This window comes from Gobius niger, assembly GCF_951799975.1.
Source record: "Gobius niger genome assembly, chromosome: 3".
Taxonomy (NCBI): Eukaryota; Metazoa; Chordata; class Actinopteri; order Gobiiformes; family Gobiidae; genus Gobius; species Gobius niger.
In genome coordinates this window covers 37,578,480-37,596,829 of record NC_136854.1, presented here as the reverse complement: position 1 = coordinate 37,596,829, position 18,350 = coordinate 37,578,480, and the positions used below count along the sequence as shown (strand labels likewise).

The window sequence follows — 18,350 nt, the reverse complement described above, 5'->3', positions numbered from 1 at the left end:
GAACTAGTTCATTTTGAAATTTGTGAACTAAACTTTGAACTTGAACTAGTTCATGTGGAAAATGAACTTTCCCAACACTGCCTATTGCACCATGTGGTATGTCCACACTTACATCCGCTGCTATTACTTAATGCAGTGGTTCTCAACCTGGGGGTCGCAAGACAAATTTGGGAGGTCGCCAGATCATAGATAAAATATACATACTTTTTTTAGCGTATATTATAATATTTTACTGTTGCATGTGTGTGCTATTTTACCAGAGTGCCATTATATGTTCGTAATTTGATGAATTTTATATTAGCCATTTGTTTTCTTCTTTGTTTTTTTAAGAATTATGTTGGCTAACATTCTAATTTCTCACGGTGTGACCCGGGCAGGGGGTCACAAACCCCTTTAACTGTTATAATGGTGGTCGCGGCTCCAAACGGTTGAGAACCACTGACTTAATGCACTTGCAAATCTGTGAACACAATCCTGTTGTTGTTATGTCAAATTGTTGTCGTCTTCATTTGACTTTTATGTTTATTTTTTATTTATTTTAATCTTCTACATGCCTGCCTTTATAGCCTTTTAGTTAAAGATTTTATAACTTATTTTTTACTTTAATTCCGTGTTTTGTGTTGTATGTTGCATGATTGTACGGAGAAAAAATCCTAGTTTGTGAACCTGTTTCAAACAATGGCAATAAACACTTTTCTGATTCTGATTAAGAACGGACATGAAGTTTTTCTCCTACATAAATATTTAATAATGTGGCATTTTTCAATCACAGGCATTACTTGTCAGTTGAATGGACTTTATTAATGGTAGGTTTGTAGAACCAATCTACCAATTCCTGATTCGAGATTTCAAAAACAACATCTGAAATGATAAAATTCTAGATTCAACATCATGAATGCAACCTATTACCGCTTGTTTGCAATTTTGTAAACCTGCCTTTGGCAAAGTAGGCTATTGAACGGCCATAGTCATGTTACAACAAAAGAGAGAGGAATAAACTAATTTGGCCGGAGAATGAAGATAGAAAAAAATAGTGATAATATCAGGAGAACAGATAGTTTTGGAGCAGGGGCGCAGGCAGAGCGTACAATGGAGTGGAAGCACTTCCCAACATTCCCAATTTGATCCACGGCCACCATCTCGAACACTTCTGCGCAGCAGGAGGCATTGTAATGGTATTGAGCTGGATCACCACCGATGACCTCTGTGAGGGTCCCATTGCCCTGATTCAGGCTCACGTTCTTGATGCCAGTGCCGTTTCCATCCGTGATGTTTGCAGAAACTTCCCACACATAATCCTTGCACTGAGACACATGAGGGCAAGCATCTACTATTTTGATAATCTCACACACTGGCGGGAAAAAATCTGTAATCTGAACAATGAGAATAAGCATCCTTTAGTTAGTGTTGTTTTCTTTTGTACTTTATGCAAAAAAGTATTTTTGGCTAAAACGTCAAAATGTCAAAATATTAAAGTAAGTTAATGCCTTTGATTTTTGCTTCTTGAGTCATCTTCTGTACTCTGTAGTTACTAGAGAGTACAGAAGATGACTCAATAACCTTCATTGAAGATGACAACTGTTTATTTACCCTTTTAAATTGTTCATTTTTGTGTGTTTCAGTTACCTTTTCAAGAACAGAGAATCTAAGAACAGCATAATTGGAGTCAGCGCCACGAGATGCCTCCAGTGTCAAAGTAACATCTGTGCCAGAGAGTGTTTCAGGAGGGGGCGTTATGGTCAGTGTGCCATCGCTGTACTCTCCTGGTTTCAAGGTGAGACTGGAATGATGAAAAAACACATTAATCGCACCATGTTCATAAATGTCTCATAATGTCTCAAGACCTCTGACCTCTTTGTGTAGTCCATTTTGAAATCTCTGTCGTTTCGAGCATTGATGGTGAAATCACCGCCAGCACCATTTGTCAAGACACTAAAGGGCAATGTGAATGGTTTACCTGGCTCCAAACTGCTGGATACAATGGCCTGGAAAAAATGAACAAACAATGGCAAAAAATAATGCAGTTTAGGGCGTCCGTTCTATTTAGATAAACACCTACCAAAATCTAAATATTCAACAAAAACAAGTTGACCATTGAGTTACATGGGTCATTAAGTGATCATTTGTATAATTATGGTCAGATCAGAGTTGGGGTTTTGGATGGCATCCTTTTAGTTTACCATAGCACCTGCAGTGTAGCCTGGCTATCGCCAGACAAAATATCACAAGTTTTCTTTAGTCTGGGGACCACCAATTCATTTTCTCATAGGAGAACAACTACAAGCTTCCGTATGTTGAATAGTGTGTCATCGTGTGGCCGTCCCTCCTCGTTCTGTGTTTGGACCCCAAATCCATTTGAACATTTCGGCCATGAGCCCCAGGCTGCTGTGAAGTTCGAAATGATTTGAGCGCACACAGCAGCATGGGTATTCCCAGGCTACCTGCAGTGTGACCTTTGGTCTTATATGCTGTATCACTGTGTTAACTGTGATTGTTTCTCCTTTTTCAGTAAACCAACCTGGATGTTGACTTTAGAGACGGACATCTGAGTGGTAGACTGTCGTTGGAATTCTGTGTTTGAAACTGTGTCAGTTCCTTTCAGAAGAATCACAAACTCTCCTTCGGGCACTGAGGAGACAGTGACCAGGATGCTTCCGTCTCCCATGGAGGTTGTATTGGCGACAACAGAGGCAGAACTGGACACTGAAATCAGACTGACTTCCTTCACTTTGAGCGAGTCAGAGCCTTCTCTACCCATCAGAGGCAGCATGAGGTTGGCAGGCTGGCCTGAGTAGAGTAAGAGAGTGAGGTGGGTTTTATATTGTTTTACAGACATGAAAATGGCCAGAGATGATGATGATTGTACAGTGCAATGCAAAAACTTTGTGGGGAAAGTAATGCTGCTTTCTTAGAGCCTCGATCATGATTTAAATTTGATTACGATTCTTGTGCAGTTGGTAGCTTATCTATCTCCTCTGAAACAATTCAATGAATCTCAGTTTGATTCCATGTCATCATTGCTCTATCCACGCACAAAAAGCTGTCCTAACAATGCCTCCATAAAGAAGCTGAACCTGCATTAATTGTGATGGTAAAAATAGTGGCCAGACATAAATGAATACTCACAAAGCACTTAAAAATTCATGCCAAAAAAATTGTTTTTTTTTTGGTTTACTCCCTGGTATTACCTGCTTGTGGACGTCCTGTAAGTACAGCATATCCTGGGTGAGGACCTCCAAATTCCTCCACAAAGTCGTAAATGAAGGCAATGGTGCTCTGGCCTGGCAACACACGTACAGATTGTAATTATTACCAAATCATTTCAGGAAGAATACAATGCATTCTTTGCACATGTCAAGATACTGTAACATTAACTTAATAGCACTGAAATGCCTGTTTGTGAGTACATTACCAGAACATTAGATTATAAGAAGGAAAAAAATGTGGCAAGATGACTAGCTCGGAAAAAAACAAGTTGAACATGGAAGCAAGAAATCTTTTACTTATGTTACATATACACAGGTGAAACTAGGAAAATTAGAATATTGTGAAAAAGTTTTTTCTGTAATACAACTTATAATGTGAAACTAATATATGATATAGACTCCGATTGCAAGGTGACATGTTCGTTTTAATTTTGATGATTTTGGCTTACAGCTTGTAAAAACCCCAAATTCAAAATCTCAAAAGATTAGAATATTACATAAAATCAATTAAAAAATATTTTAAACAGAGAAATGTCAGTCCTTAGTCCTTGTCCACTTAGTACTTGATTTGGGCCCCTTTTACTTGAATGACTGCCTTAATGCGGCATGGCATGGATGCTATCAGCCTGTGGCACTGCTGAGGTGTTATGGATTACCAGTATGCTTCAATAGTGGCTTTCAGCTCTTCTGCATTGTTCAGTCTCATGTCTCTCATCTTTCCCTTGGCAATGCCCCATAGATTCACTATGGGGCTCAGGTCAGGCGAGTTTGCTATGGTCGATGGTCATTGAACCGGGTTTTGGTACTTTAGGCAGCGTGGGCAGGTGCCAAGTCCTGCTGGAAAATGAAGTCAGCATCTCCATAAAGCTTGTATGCTGCTCTAAGCTTGAAAGCATGGAGTTCTCTAAAATCTCCAGGTAGACGGTTATGCTGACTCTGGACTTAATAATGGACCAACATCAGCAGAAGACATGGCTCCCCGAATCATCACAGACTGTGGAAACTTTACACTGGACTTGTGTGCTTCTCCATTCTTCCTGCAGACTCTGGGACGCTGGTTTCCGAAAAGAAAAGAGAACTTTGGACCACTGAGCAACAGGCAGTTCTTTCTTTCTTTATTCCACATAAGACGCCTTTGACTTTGTTTGAAGTTCAGGAGCGGCTTAACAAGAGAACTGTTAGAGGATAACATTAAATCGCTATTTATCATACTGGGTCAGGCTGTACAGTCGTACTATCCCTGCCATAGCCTTGACTGTGGTGCTCAGGTGCTCTCAGCTACTGAATGTTTGCTTGCGTATCAGTATGACGCTGAGAGAGGGTATTTATCCCTTTTCTGTGGAAGCATAGACAGACTTGAATGGTAGGACTAGCGCAATGTCTCGAGTTCATGTCTCTGGGTCCCGCACCGATGGTAAATAAACTTCTCCTGTATAAGACATCCAGACTGCTGCCTATTTTTCATCTATCCTCTCGAACACCATTGTTATGTCTCTAACAAGAGAACTATGAAGGCTATGTCCAGGATCCGTCTGTGTGTGGTGGCTCTTGTTGCACTGACTCCAGCCTCAGTCCACTCCGTGGATGGCCTTTTCCTGACAATTCTCTCCAGACTGTTCTCCAGAAACATCTCCAGACTGAGATGTTTTATTTCGGGTTTTTACAAGCTGTCAGCCATAATCATCAAAATTATAACAAATAAAGGATATGATATGACTTGATATGACTTACTTTGATGATGATCAATCATCAAATGATGATCAATGATGATTTTGGCATACAATTAAAAATCTCAGAAAATTAGAATAGTGTGAAAATGGACTATATTGCAGGCTCAAAGTGTCACCTTTTCATCCGCTAATTAATCCAAAACACCTGCAAAGGGTCCCTGAGATTTTAAAGTTTTAACGGTCTCTCAGTCTGGTTCAGTATACATTTTATGCAGTCAGGTCCATAAATATTGGGACATTGACTCGGTTCTTATGTTTTTGGCTCTATAAACCACAGCAATCAATTTCAAACAATTTTTGTATTTACATCCAAATCGGATGAACGGTGTAGGAACTCCATGCATTTCAGAGTCAACAATCCAGAGAAGACTTCACCATAGACAACACAGACGATTAACCACAAGGTGTAAACCAATGGTGAGCCTCAAAAACAGGAGGCTGATTAGAGTTAACCAAAAAACATCTTTAAAAGCCTTTATGGTTCTGAAACAACATCCTTGGGCAGATGAGACAAAGATCAACTTGTACCAGAGTGCTTTGAAGAGAAAAATAGGGAGAAATAAAGGATCTGCTCCATTCAATGGCCAAGTCAATCACCTGACTTGCGGAAGACAAAACTGAAGGGAAAATGTCCCAAGAACAAGCAGGAACTGAAGACATTTGCAGTAGAGGCCTGGGAGAGCATCACCAGGCATGAAACCCAGCGTCTGGTGACGTCTATGCCTTCTAGACTTCAGGCTGTAATTGACCGCAAAGGATTTGCAACCAAATATTAAAAAGGAAAAAGTTTGATTCATAATTGTTGCTTCATCCCATTACTTTTGGTCCCTTGAAAAGTGGGAGTCCTACACCATTCATCCGATTTGGATGTAAATAGCCTCAAATTAAAGCTTTTTTGTTTTATTTCAAATCCATTGTGGTGGTTTATAGGGCCAAAAACATAAGAAATGAGTCGATGTCCCAATATTTATGGACCTGACTGTAGTTCACCATCATGGGGAAGACTGCTGACTGCAGACGGTTTGATTTGATTTAATACTTCTTGTCAACACAACTTGAGTTTTTTTTTTTTTTTTTAATTCTCAGTCCATTCAGGAAGAAGTATTGCGATATTGTCATTCGCATTGTATTTAGACAAAAGCATATAACCCCAGCAAGTACTGCTTTATGGCACTCATTTCTGAAGAAATTATACCATGTTCTTCTGAATGTGTTTAAGTACATATAGCACTCCAGTTCATTGCATGCTAGCCAGAGAGTCATAACAATACCATAACGCCTTCACCAGGCTAAGCAGAGAAGGGCCTGGTAGTAGTCGTAGTAGTAGTAGTAGTAGTAGTAGTAGTAGTAGTAGTAGTAGTAGTAGTAGTAGTAGTAGTAGTAGTAGTAGTAGTACACATTAGGGCCAATATGAAAAGAGAGCTGCTAATACGATAAATGTTCTTTTGGTATGACCTCAAAATTATATACTATTTAATGAAACAATGTATGTTTCAGGATTTGTATTTACCTGTCACTTTGACTGTATAAGGGTTGTTGGAGGTGATTCTGATCTGCCAGGTTCCAGACGCTCTGTCAGTATTTAGAGTCGTGCGCCATAGGTTTCCCACAGTACTGATGGCGGCCAGAGCACCGCTGGTCTGACTGCTGCTCTGGGTTGCAGCTGAAATACAAGAAAATGGTGATTCTTTATTTCCCTTTACCTATCTTAGATAGGTAAATGTCTGATCTTACAAAATGTGTCCTGGTGTGTTACCGTTAGGATTTGTCAGTGTAAAAGTTAGAGCTGATCCAGTTATGTAGATGGTGATGTTTTTCAGGGAAGCGTCCACATCGAATGAGAAGGAGTCTGGCTTTCCGGGGTTCCTCGCTTGTTGAAGAACCGTCACCTAAAGAAGATGGATGGGTAATGGATTCAATATCTCACAAGTTTGTGTTTAGGTGGGCTCTCAGTCATTCAGGATTTTTACCATTAATTGAATGAATTATCGATACACTATTATCTTCTGCTCTTTCGTTGTTTGTCTTTTTTAAATCATTTGGAAAATATTGAATCCCTGAAACCGGAGCAAGAAACAGCGTTGGAAGCGCTCCTCGCAAAAAAGGATGTTTTAAGGCTTCCTGCCACTTGTTACTGCGACGTATCTCACGTTGCTCTAATTAGTTGATGCCGTCTGTCAATCACGCCCACTGGGAAATCGTTGAGAACATGCCTGCTCCCAGACTATAATGTCTTTGAAATATCTATGAAAAAGCATGTAGTTTGGCAGGCCAGGCAACCAAGAGGTAACTCCAAAACTTTGTAAACCCCAGCATTGCTCAAAAGCCTGAATCCAAAGAGTTTCTTTTTTTCTAAAAAAAAAAAAATGCTGTGACCCATATGACAACGCTGGGCGGGGTATCATATTTTTAACCATGCTGTTTTTTGTGCAGCAGAATTAAAATGTTTAAAACTAAGCCTTTGATTGACAGACTCTGGAGCACTGTGGAGGGTTGTCGCCGGTCTGCCCGCCCTGCGAGGGCAGAGCTTCCCAACTTTTTGCCCTTTTTAGGAACAAGCTCTGTAGGTGGAGCAAGGTGTGCCATGTTAATTTCACAGGGAACATGGGCTCATTGCTTTGAATGGGGCTGAATGGTTGACCGTCTGTCTCTTTTATATTATATCTATGCTTTTACACTACAGAGCAGTCTTACCAGAGCTGAGGTGGAGGTGTCCAGGATTATTGCAGTGGCCTGTGGGAGTTGGTTCTTGCTGACTTCGATGGCCTGTCCTCCTGAAGCCAGAGCAAGGTCTTTGTAGTCGTTAAAGGTCCCTGCCCTGGTTGAGCGACGTCGCCTCCTGCCCCCCGTCATGAAGAAGTTCACCTGTGGAGGTGAATGTACAATATCAAAGTCAACTTCTTGTTGGAACCGATGCGCGTGGAAGAAACCAGCAATATGTTTTAAAGATTTCATGGTTCAACAGCCCAGCACAATAAAGGCTTTTTAAATGTAAATAGAGATTTATGATGTGGGAGGATGAGTGCCTTGGTTTTTAGTTTTTCTTTTTTCTTTTCAGTCTTAGTTCCCCAAATACCAAAGGGCACCTTCCCCCCAAAAAACACATTTTCTTATTGACTTCCTGTGCACTTTGTCAAGTTTTTTCCAATAGTCAACGTTTGGACAAATTATTACTACAGTGATTTTCTTTTCCTGTTAATCATTGAATGTTTCATTTAGATCCAGGTTTAAGATTGAAGGAACCAGGTGCCACAACTAGAACGCACTTCACAGAGAGACCGTACACACTGGGGCTCATATTCTAAATACAGAATAAACCACTTCATGAAGACAAGTGTGGCAGGGAAAAAGTGAAATATTATGTTTTACCACAGAGGCAATAGACAAATACTGAGATGTTGCATGTTCTCTAAGCCTAAGATATTCCAAACATGCAAATTGGTTAATATATAATGAAAAAAATAGCAACAATCATTTACCGTAGATTTAGTACTTCTGATGAGAGCAACAAGTGTGTCTTTGAGATGAGCGTCCTTGGCTGTTGCATCAGTGAAAACGTAGATGTTCGAGTAGGCAGGGGCAGTCGTCAGAGCCAGCTATATAGTTCAGAAGTTTATTGTCATGAAAAGAACATGTACAGAGTTCAATGTCTTGTGAATGCAGGAGCAGCAGACACTCCACATTCTTCACCAGTTTCATTTATTCAGATTCACTTTCGACAAAAATTAAATAAAAAGTGTGTATATTTAAATACCTGAATGCCAGAGTAACACATCTCAGGGTGGTCACCTCCTCCATTCGCTGTGAGCTTTGAAATCTCCTTTTTCATAACATCAGGGTCGTCTGTCTTGATCACAGGTCCAAACTCTACATTTCAGCAAAAGAATGATATTTGTAAGAAGGTAAATGTGTATCACACCAAAACCATAAAAACTTCTAAAAGTTCATACTGGGATCATTGAAAGGCACCAAAATGTACTCAGATGGTTCGTCCTGTGTTCCCCTTTTACTGTCGATGATTTCATAGGCCACGTTTCGTGCTTCATCAATATCATCCGACATGCTGCCTGTTGTGTCGATCACAAAACATAAAACGGAGGAGCGAGCAATGCCCATCATTCTGCAAAAAAAAAAAAAAACATCACAATGATGCAATTTAAGACAGTATAATGAAAGACAAAATAGGCAGTGCAAGGATATGGATGGTAGAATATGAACCAAAATAATAAATCTGCGGTTGTGTAAACTATGTTCAGTTTCAATTGACCTGTCATTTTCAGCTTATTCATTGACAGGATTACCAGCCAATCATGTGACAGTACAGCACTTCCCAGTTTGAACTTTGAAAACGTTTTGTGTGTGTCTAATTGCACTGGAATTATTTATTTATTTATTTTCATTCATGAACCATATTAATAAAGGTGATATTTGATTGTCTTAATATGAAAAACTTCATTCTGAAATGGAGGTTGAGTAATAAAATAAATAAAATGTGATAATATTTCAGTTGTATTACTGAGCCCTATTTGTCAATATAAATAAATGAGGTCGACCTGAGGAAGTCGTCGTCCCCTGCAGCCAGGCGGATGTCCTCCAGCAGCTGTAGTGAGGCTGCAGTCGCCACCTTCACCGCAGCGTCATAGTAAAACTTGTTATCTGGGCGCCGCTCGTCTTTGTGAATGCCCCCACGGGGACGGATGCCACTGGTCAGGTCAGACACGCCTCCGTGGCTACACTTACCTGTGATCACAGGTGGGACATGTTACAGCTATGACAGTTTCTGTTCTTTCTAATCGTTCTTACTTTAGTTTATTACCAGTGAAACACTTACAATCTCATACTTTTGTTGCCACAGTAACTATACTATGTACATGTAAAAGAGAAATAAGGTACGTGATGTTTCTTCAGTATTACCATCGGGCTTGGTGCTGGAGAAAATTCCCATGTATCCAGATGTCAGCTTCTGATTTTCCAGGACGGTGGGAAGGATGGGATCGGGACAAGTTCCACTGGCACAGTCGCTGCAGGTGGGTGTGTTTATATCTACAACACATGTTAAACCAGTACTAAATGACTTGTTTACGTTTCTCCGGGTCAGAGTCCCCAACACACACTAATGGAATCACGAAGAAGAAGCTAGCAGGCTAACGGGCAAAGCTAACTAAGGGCTAGCGCCGCTTAAACAGTATTTACAGCCAAGTGTGAGTGAAAAAAAATATCTCCATTGTGTTATTGGATGAACAATATCCCTCTCTCCCTTTGTCTTTTCTGTCAGCGAAGTTTTTACTCTCACAGACAATTAATGAGTAAAAAACGCAAAAACTTTATATCCAAATAACTGTACTAAAAATACAATTTCTACATTCTTTCTGAAAAATGCCATTACATTTTACATATGGTCAGGTTTATCCTTAAATTTACAGATTCAAATGATCTTTCTATGGCAAACCAGAGTTAATTATAAAACACACCTGCAATGTTTTCAATTGGAAGATCTGCACGAATGAGACTGGGATATGGGTCTGTGTAACCCAGCTCCACCCAATTACTGTGGCTGTAGAAATCCTGAAAGTTCACAGAAATGCACACAGTTAAAGATAAGATGGCAAATAATCTCACAAACTCATTAATATTAATTTAATCAAACTATAAACACAGTTTTGTCTGTACACAATGTTGAGTGAGTACTTTATTTGTCAATGTTCTTTAAAGTCATACTTGCATAACAGCCAATGAATAAACTAAAATACAAGCATTAATAATAATAATAATAATAATAATAATAATATTTTTTTTTATTTTTTCTCTTTTACCTGTACGGTGTGGAGAATCTTGCCCAGAGCCTCCCTGGCTGCCTTGAAGTTCTCACTGCGAATGTTCGCTTTTATTGCTGCCATTCCCTCGGTGATCAGGCTCCTCCCCTCAAAGAACGCCTCAGAGTTGAAGTGATGGGGAGCACTGATAAGGTACAACACATTATTATCTGGTTGTCTTTTTCTAACATCAGTCCTATATTTCACTTTTTAACTTCCACTTGCAATAGGTCTAACTGAGACCTGTGTGTTGTCAGAGCCAATTTATTTCTAGTTGGAGTGAAAGGTTTGAGAAGCAATGATACAAATGACCATTTAAAGACATCATCAAATTCTATTGCCTGATTGTAATGAAAATGTAAAAGATGTACCGGGTTGTGATCCAGTCCTGGGATCCGAACACCCTCCCCGTGAAACATTTAATTTTAGACACATTTTCAGTAGTTTTATAATATTTTCCCACCTATTGACGAAGTCTCGGTCGACTAGTCCATTCTGGACATAGATTTCCTGGAGAGCGGAGTGAAACTTGGCCCCTGAGACGTCGCCTGTGGCTGTGGGTCCAAGACAGGCCTGGACTATCTGTTCAGGAGAATTGCCCTGCAACCCAGGAGTAAATAAAGTTTTCATTTTTTTGTATTAATTAGAATATCTGTAAAGGTGTGTATTGATCTTATAGCTACTTAAAGCAATGTTGGGCAGAAAAGTTTTATTTTTATTTTTAAGATACTGACAGGAAGTGAATTAGATAAAGGTAAAGTTCCATAGCAGTTTCATTCTCATTTCTCATTGACTTAACATGGTCAGCCCGGCAACATTTTAAAATTGTTTTCCTTCATCTATCTATCTATCTATCTATCTATCTATCTATCTATCTATCTATCTATCTATCTATCTATCTATCTATCTATCTATCTATCTATCTATCTATCTATCTATCTATCTATCTATCTATCTATCTATCTATCTATCTATCTATCTATCTCAGAGATCACAGCATAAACTAACATTTCCATCAATACTATTCTGTCTATTTTGCTAGCCATTTTTGCCAGACATATGTATTGCTGCTGAAACCAAGTCTTTTGTGAAAATTCTCCATTAATGACAAAATGTCTTTATTTTTATCAAGAGCAGACAGTAACGTAGAGGTTTTAAAGGCTCACCGTAGGTTTGAACTCGTAGTCGTTGTTTTCTGCCACGGCTTTGCACGTTTCCATGACTTTCTGCAGCAGGGCGTTCCCAGTGATGGTGACATGAGTGGAGCCCCCACCACCGATAGGGACAAAGGCCAGGGCTGGTCCCGACAAAACCATAGCAAATACAGCCAAACCCAGCAAAGAAGCCATCATAAATCTGAAGAGAGAGAGATAGGCAGGGTTGGAGTCAGATAAAATGAACCTCACGAGATACCAGCAAAAATGACCTATACGTATACTGATTATAAGACAGATAATATGAGAAATACATATATACAGTATATGATGAGTTTTAGTTATGCATATCAGAAACAGCATACTACGTCTGCCTTTAAACATTTGTATTGACTAAAAATGTAATTTCTTCCTCCTTTTCTTCTTCTTCCTCTTATTGTTATTATTACTGTTGGTATGACTGTCACTGTCTGAGGTGGGGCTTCCACAGAAACATAAAGACTGATATGGAGAGCGATAGGGCAGGGTTGGAGTGAAATTAACATTACGAGATATAAGCAAAAGAGGCCTATACATATAGCAATATTTATAAGACAGATAATATGAAAAATACACATATGCATACAGTACATGATGAGTTGAAGGTAGATGATACTGTGGCAATTCCCTTAATGGAAGAGCCATGTTTGAGTTGTATGTATAAACTAATACAATCTTCTATTTTAGGTAGATCAAACTTAAAGATGTAACTAGTGTAATCAAAATGCGCCCCTTTTATGTTATTGGGATAATTGCGCATTTTAATTAGTAAGCCAATTAATAAAAAAGAAAAAAATTAACGAAAACAAATCTGACACTAATAAAGATGGTCATACCTTCGATGCTTCTCCGTTTATGAGCCCAAACTGAGGCACGAGCCTTGGCCCGAGCCTTTATATACAGTACTGTTGGTAGGACTTTGTCACTGTCTAAGGTGGGGCTTCCACCGACTCATAAAAAGACAGATATGAAAAAAGGTGTGTTCAAGTCCTGTCAGGAAGGTCACGTTTTTTCTGAGTCAGGGATGTCATTCAGTGTTTATTATCGTGTAAATGTTAATTGACATTTGATTTTATACAGTGGACACAAAGGGGCTTGAATGGCTACTAAATGTGTGCATCCTCACCTGTGACCTGTTTGCCTGTCATCAGTGTGTGTGGGTGTAACCCAGGTGATAAAACCTGTGCCCAGCCTGTTCCTACCGTTCCCATTCATTAGTTTTTCCCCATGCCGGTAACCAATCACTGCGCTCGCTTTCGGTGACGTCATCGAGTCACATGGGTCGGGGCGGCGTAGCGTGCGTTCTAAGATGGCGCTGCGCATTCAGTGTGCAGATGCAGTGGGGAAAGCAACATCAGAGTCGTGCTACAGGTCGGTTTGAGCTTATTTTCGTTGTTCTAACACTTCGTTTTTACTTATCATTTAACTGGTTTATATCTCAACTCATAGGAGTCTCCTACCGTGACCCAAACCGCGAGGAAGAGCGCTTGTGGGTAGAGATAGATCGCTAAACCGGTGAGTGTTTGTTTGTTGTCATGCTGCGGTAGCATTGGCGTTAGCCTCCGCCGTTTTGTGTATGGGCGCTGGTTAGTATGGGGTTTCACAAAGTTTATGCCCTGTTTCTTAATTATGTCAACTCTGAATTGAATGTGAATTGAATTATGATCCATATGTGATTAACTTGTGTGATGTGATTGTGATTGTGACTGCTGGTTATTATTTGTAAAGATTAATTGCTAAATATTATAACTAGTGTTATGAAACTGATCTTTGAATGTAAATGTAAATGTATAGTGCAGCTAGTGCTATTAATGTGACATTTATTATAGATTGATTTAAATTATGTGCACATGTGAGCGAAATAGTTAGCAACTAGCTGGTGATTTATTAGAGCTTTTGGTCCTGTTCTCCAGGCCAGGTTCTAATCCCGATGGCGAGCTGATGGAGCAGGCCTAGAGCCTACAGTTGGCAATTGCTGAAGAATCGAATCGCACTCTCCTGCTGGGCGGGTAGGGGGCTCCTTGTAGTCCACGAACTCTCCCCACTCAACTCACTTGCCCACACACACTACATTCCCCAAACCCCCTCAGACATTTTCCCCTGGACAATTACATCCAACCCAGACGTGGGTCTACCCGGGATTTGTGGAGGGGTTGGAAAGTGGGGTGGTGTGCCTGATGTTGGGGTTTCCCAACGCTGGGTTTGCGGACTCTGGATTATGATCAATACACAGTTATATTGTATTGTGCATTTTGTTGGTCATTTGATTTGAATTGTACTCACTATTAGATATCGATTTAAGCGCTTATTTGTTGAATGGCCATTCACAGAATCTATACTATTGGTCACTGTATATATTTTGCACTTTTGTTTATAATTACTACTTTTTCTTTAAATACATGGTACCTCTAAACCATACTCTTGCCTCTTGTCCACTCCCTCCTAGAGCCGAATTAGATCTTCTGGTCACTAGCCTATGTTGACATTTCCCTTTTTGTATTCCTGTGTTCCGTAGTAACATAACTTACTTGCAGGTACTAGGTACGTACTCCATAGAAGTTATAACATTGTTATACACAGGTGCTACATAATTCGTGGCGAGCTAGCCAGGAGGGAGATATACGGACAGATCAGAGTGTATTTTTGTAGTAAAGTGACATCTGTGCAAATATGGACATTTTAGAGAAATACGGCATAAAAATCCCCAACGCTGTTCTGGTTAAATATGCTACTGGTACTGATACGGATGATGAAGTTGTTGAATTTTTGAGCCGGTATGGTAAACCGTCCAAAGTAGAAACGATAACGGAAAAAGGTGTTTTCAACAATACGATTATTGTTGAATTTACCAACGGTGATACAGTGATGGAGTTGCGAGAAATGTTGCCACATACGTTCAAGCTTCATAGCAAACAGGTGACTTATAATCTTGTTGAACTTCGTCTCTTCTGTTCAGAAATGGAAGGAAGCTCGAAAACACAGAAATACCTCAGTGAGTTGCGAAATTTGGCCAAACTCACAGGGCAGGATTATGAAGAAGTCCTCCACGGTGTGATGTCTCTACTGGGCCAGTCTATCCCAGGACCAACTTCCACCCCTGTTGCCACACAGCTGCTCAACGCTGCCACCAGTCCATCCCGTGGTACTGCAGACACCGCATCCAATGTGCAAGAGGAGTGGCCAAGGATCCAGGTGAATCCAAACGTTCCATACGCTACAAGATCTACACCTCCAACCATGGGTCTGCCAGATCTAAACCCTCCAGGGATACAACGCTACGTAGTTGAACACATCGTGAAGAGTGACGACAGTGCGGGGCACATGTCCTCTCAGAGACTCAGATCGTTTTCTGGCCGAGCGCCGCGACCACCACACGAAACGGATTATGAGACCTGGCGCTCAGGGGTGGATCTTCTATTAAAGGACCCGGCAGCCTCCAATCTGCAGCGTTCCAGAAAACTGTTCGACAGCCTCCTTCCGCCAGCAGCAGATATGGTGAAACATCTAACACCTGAAACACCACCTGGGATCTATCTGCAGATTCTGGACTCGGCATACGGAACTGTCCAAGATGGCGACGAGTTGTACGCAAAGTTTATGGAGCTGTTCCAGGATGCGGGTGAGCAGCCGTCCGCGTACTTGCAACGTCTGCAAGTGGCGCTCAACTTGGCTGTGAAGAGGGGAGGAGTTAAGGCTACAGAGCTGGACCGGCACTTGCTCAATCAATTCTGTAGAGGATGCTGGGACAATACGCTGATATCCGAACTCCAGTTAAAACAGCGCAAGTTCCAACCACCGTCCTTTGCTGAGCTATTGCTATTGCTGCGAACGGAGGAAGATAGAGAGGCTGCTAAAGCTCAGCGTATGAAGCAGCACCTCGGTTCAAAAGCTAGAGCCGGGGCGCACGCTCAGTATGCTGTAGCTGCGGCTGAAGAAAGCAAGGTTGATACATTAACAACCATCACCCAGCAGTTGACCCAGCAGCTAGCGGACATACAAAAGCAGCTAAAGGCTCTCACTGATGCTCAGTCGGGTCGAGGGCAGCCTACTCCAGTCAAGTCTACTCATGTCAGCAAGCTCAGTGAAGGTGCGAAGGCCAGCAAAGGAACATTCCGCTCATCACCCAAGGGTCCAAAGCCGGGTTACTGTTACAACTGTGGGGAAGACGGACATATAAAGCCAAACTGCGAAGATGATCCCAATCCCTCACTTGTCGCCGCAAAGAAGAGACAGTTTGCTGAGAAACAGAAAAAGTGGCACAAATCAAACCCTCACAATGACCCTTCTTTAAACTAGAGCGGGTTCCTGTTGAGGGGCAAACGGGAACTGCAGAGGGCCAACAAAGTCCCATCAAGCAGACACCAGTGAAATGTGTCAACAAGTCACAGTCCACTCCCGCTGACAACATTGTACTGCCAAGAGGATTGATCGGATCAAGATGTACTGGGCAAGTCACAATCAACGGTCAAAGTTTCTCCTGCTTACTGGACACTGGATCACAGGTGACGACCATACCAATGTCGCTCTACAATCAACATTTCTCCCGTCAACCTGTGAAGCCGTTGTGTGATTTGTTACAAGTGGAGGGGGCCGCAGGACAAGAAGTCCCATATTTGGGCTATATCGAAACAACTATCACATTCCCAAAGGAATTTATTGGTGACGATTTGGATGTGTGTACACTGGCACTGGTGGTTCCAGACGTCAGACCAGGATTCGAGTCCCAGGTTCTCATCGGGATGAACACCCTTGAGCCACTCTACGAACAACACCTGGAGAGGGAGTGTGCCAGCTACAAACCATCGCAAAATGGCTACAGAGCAGTTCTCCAGTTGCTTCAGCTGCGGCATCGGCAGACCCGAGAGGCCAGGGATGGTGTGGTGCGATTGGCCAGCAAATTACCAGTCGAAATTCCAGCAGGCCACACCATGGTTATCAAGGGTTCTGTCCGAGCCAATCCATCACCAGCGGGCAAGTGTGCACTCGTAGAACCACCGTCTAGTCCACTGCCTGGGGGGTTGTGTGTGAAGAACTGTTTAATCACGCTGCCCAGCCACACATCCCATAAGATCCCCATCCTCGTCACTAATGAATCGGATCATAGTATTACACTTCCACCATTAAGTGTTATTGCAGAACTGTCCGCGTCACCCCAGATTCTGACCCATCGTGTCGCCACCACCAACACACAACACGGAAGCACAGAAGAATGCAATCTGGATTTCGAGTTTGGGAACTCTCCGATTCCCCCAGATTGGAAAGAACGAGTCATCTCTAAACTTAAGGAAATTTCGGATGTGTTTTCTCACAGCGATTTGGACTTCGGATGTACTGATCGAGTAAAGCATCACATCCGCCTCCACGACGAGACCCCATTCAAACATCGACCTCGACCCATCCACCCTCGTGACATTGAAGCCGTCCGAAACCATCTTCGAGATTTGTTGGAGACGGGGGTGATTAGAGAGTCTGAGTCACCGTTTTCGTCGCCGATTGTTGTGGTCCGTAAAAAGAATGGAGATGTAAGGCTTTGTATTGACTATCGCAAGCTAAACCTCCAAACTGTCAAAGACGCTTACGCACTTCCAAATCTGGAGGAGTCATTCTCAGCTCTTACGGGTTCTCGATGGTTCAGCGTCCTCGACCTCAAATCGGGGTATTACCAAATAGAGATGGCTGAAGCAGACAAGACCAAGACCGCGTTCGTTACTCCGCTGGGCTTTTGGGAGTTCAATAGAATGCCGCAAGGTGTAACCAATGCACCAAGTACGTTTCAACGCCTTATGGAAAGGTGCATGGGCGATTTACACCTGAAAGAAGTCTTGGTTTTCCTGGACGATTTGATAATCTTCTCTGATACTCTAGAAGAACATGAAAGAAGGCTTCTGCGAGTTCTACAACGGCTCAAAGACTATGGCCTCAAGCTGTCGCCCGAGAAATGCAAGTTCTTCCAATCGTCGGTGCGCTATCTCGGTCACGTAGTTTCGGAGCAGGGTGTGGAGACGGACCCGGAGAAGATCATCGCGTTAAAATCCTGGCCGGTCCCTCAGACGCTGAAGGAGTTGAGGTCCTTCTTAGGATTTGCGGGATACTACCGCAGGTTCATCCATGGGTATGCCGCCATCGCAAAGCCCTTGAACGACCTGACGAAGGGATACGTACCAACTCGCCGCAAAGTCCGCAAAGATCCATCCACTCCAACGTTTGATGCGAAACAGCCATTCAATGACCGCTGGACTCCGCAATGCCAACTTGCGTTCGAAACACTCATTGACAAACTGACGACAGCTCCAGTGCTGGGATTCGCTGATCCGAAACAACCTTACATCCTGCACACTGACGCAAGTACCACCGGTCTCGGCGCTGCACTCTATCAGGAGCAGGAGGGGAAGCTGCGGGTCGTGGCAT

General features: G+C 41.9%; 1 protein-coding gene and 1 long non-coding RNA gene across 2 annotated transcripts; one reads left to right on the top strand and one right to left on the bottom strand.

Annotated features, from left to right (window-relative positions):
• Positions 1-790: 790 nt before the first annotated feature.
• Positions 791-12,101, bottom strand: LOC306960787 (von Willebrand factor A domain-containing protein 7-like; the record flags this gene model as incomplete). Its single annotated transcript, XM_079553340.1, has 17 exons — positions 791-1,373; positions 1,627-1,780; positions 1,852-1,985; positions 2,519-2,787; positions 3,189-3,281; positions 6,447-6,599; positions 6,693-6,825; positions 7,631-7,801; positions 8,416-8,532; positions 8,691-8,803; positions 8,887-9,056; positions 9,490-9,676; positions 9,851-9,979; positions 10,408-10,501; positions 10,750-10,894; positions 11,213-11,349; positions 11,916-12,101. 17 exons carry the CDS (start codon positions 12,099-12,101, stop codon positions 999-1,001), a joined length of 2,760 nt encoding a protein of 919 aa, XP_079409466.1. The 3' UTR covers positions 791-998.
• LOC306960936 lies at positions 2,738-7,688 on the top strand. Its single transcript, XR_013792729.1, has 4 exons — positions 2,738-2,809; positions 6,757-6,842; positions 7,409-7,513; positions 7,620-7,688. It is a non-coding gene; the product is annotated as an uncharacterized lncRNA (long non-coding RNA).
• Positions 12,102-18,350: the final 6,249 nt, after the last annotated feature.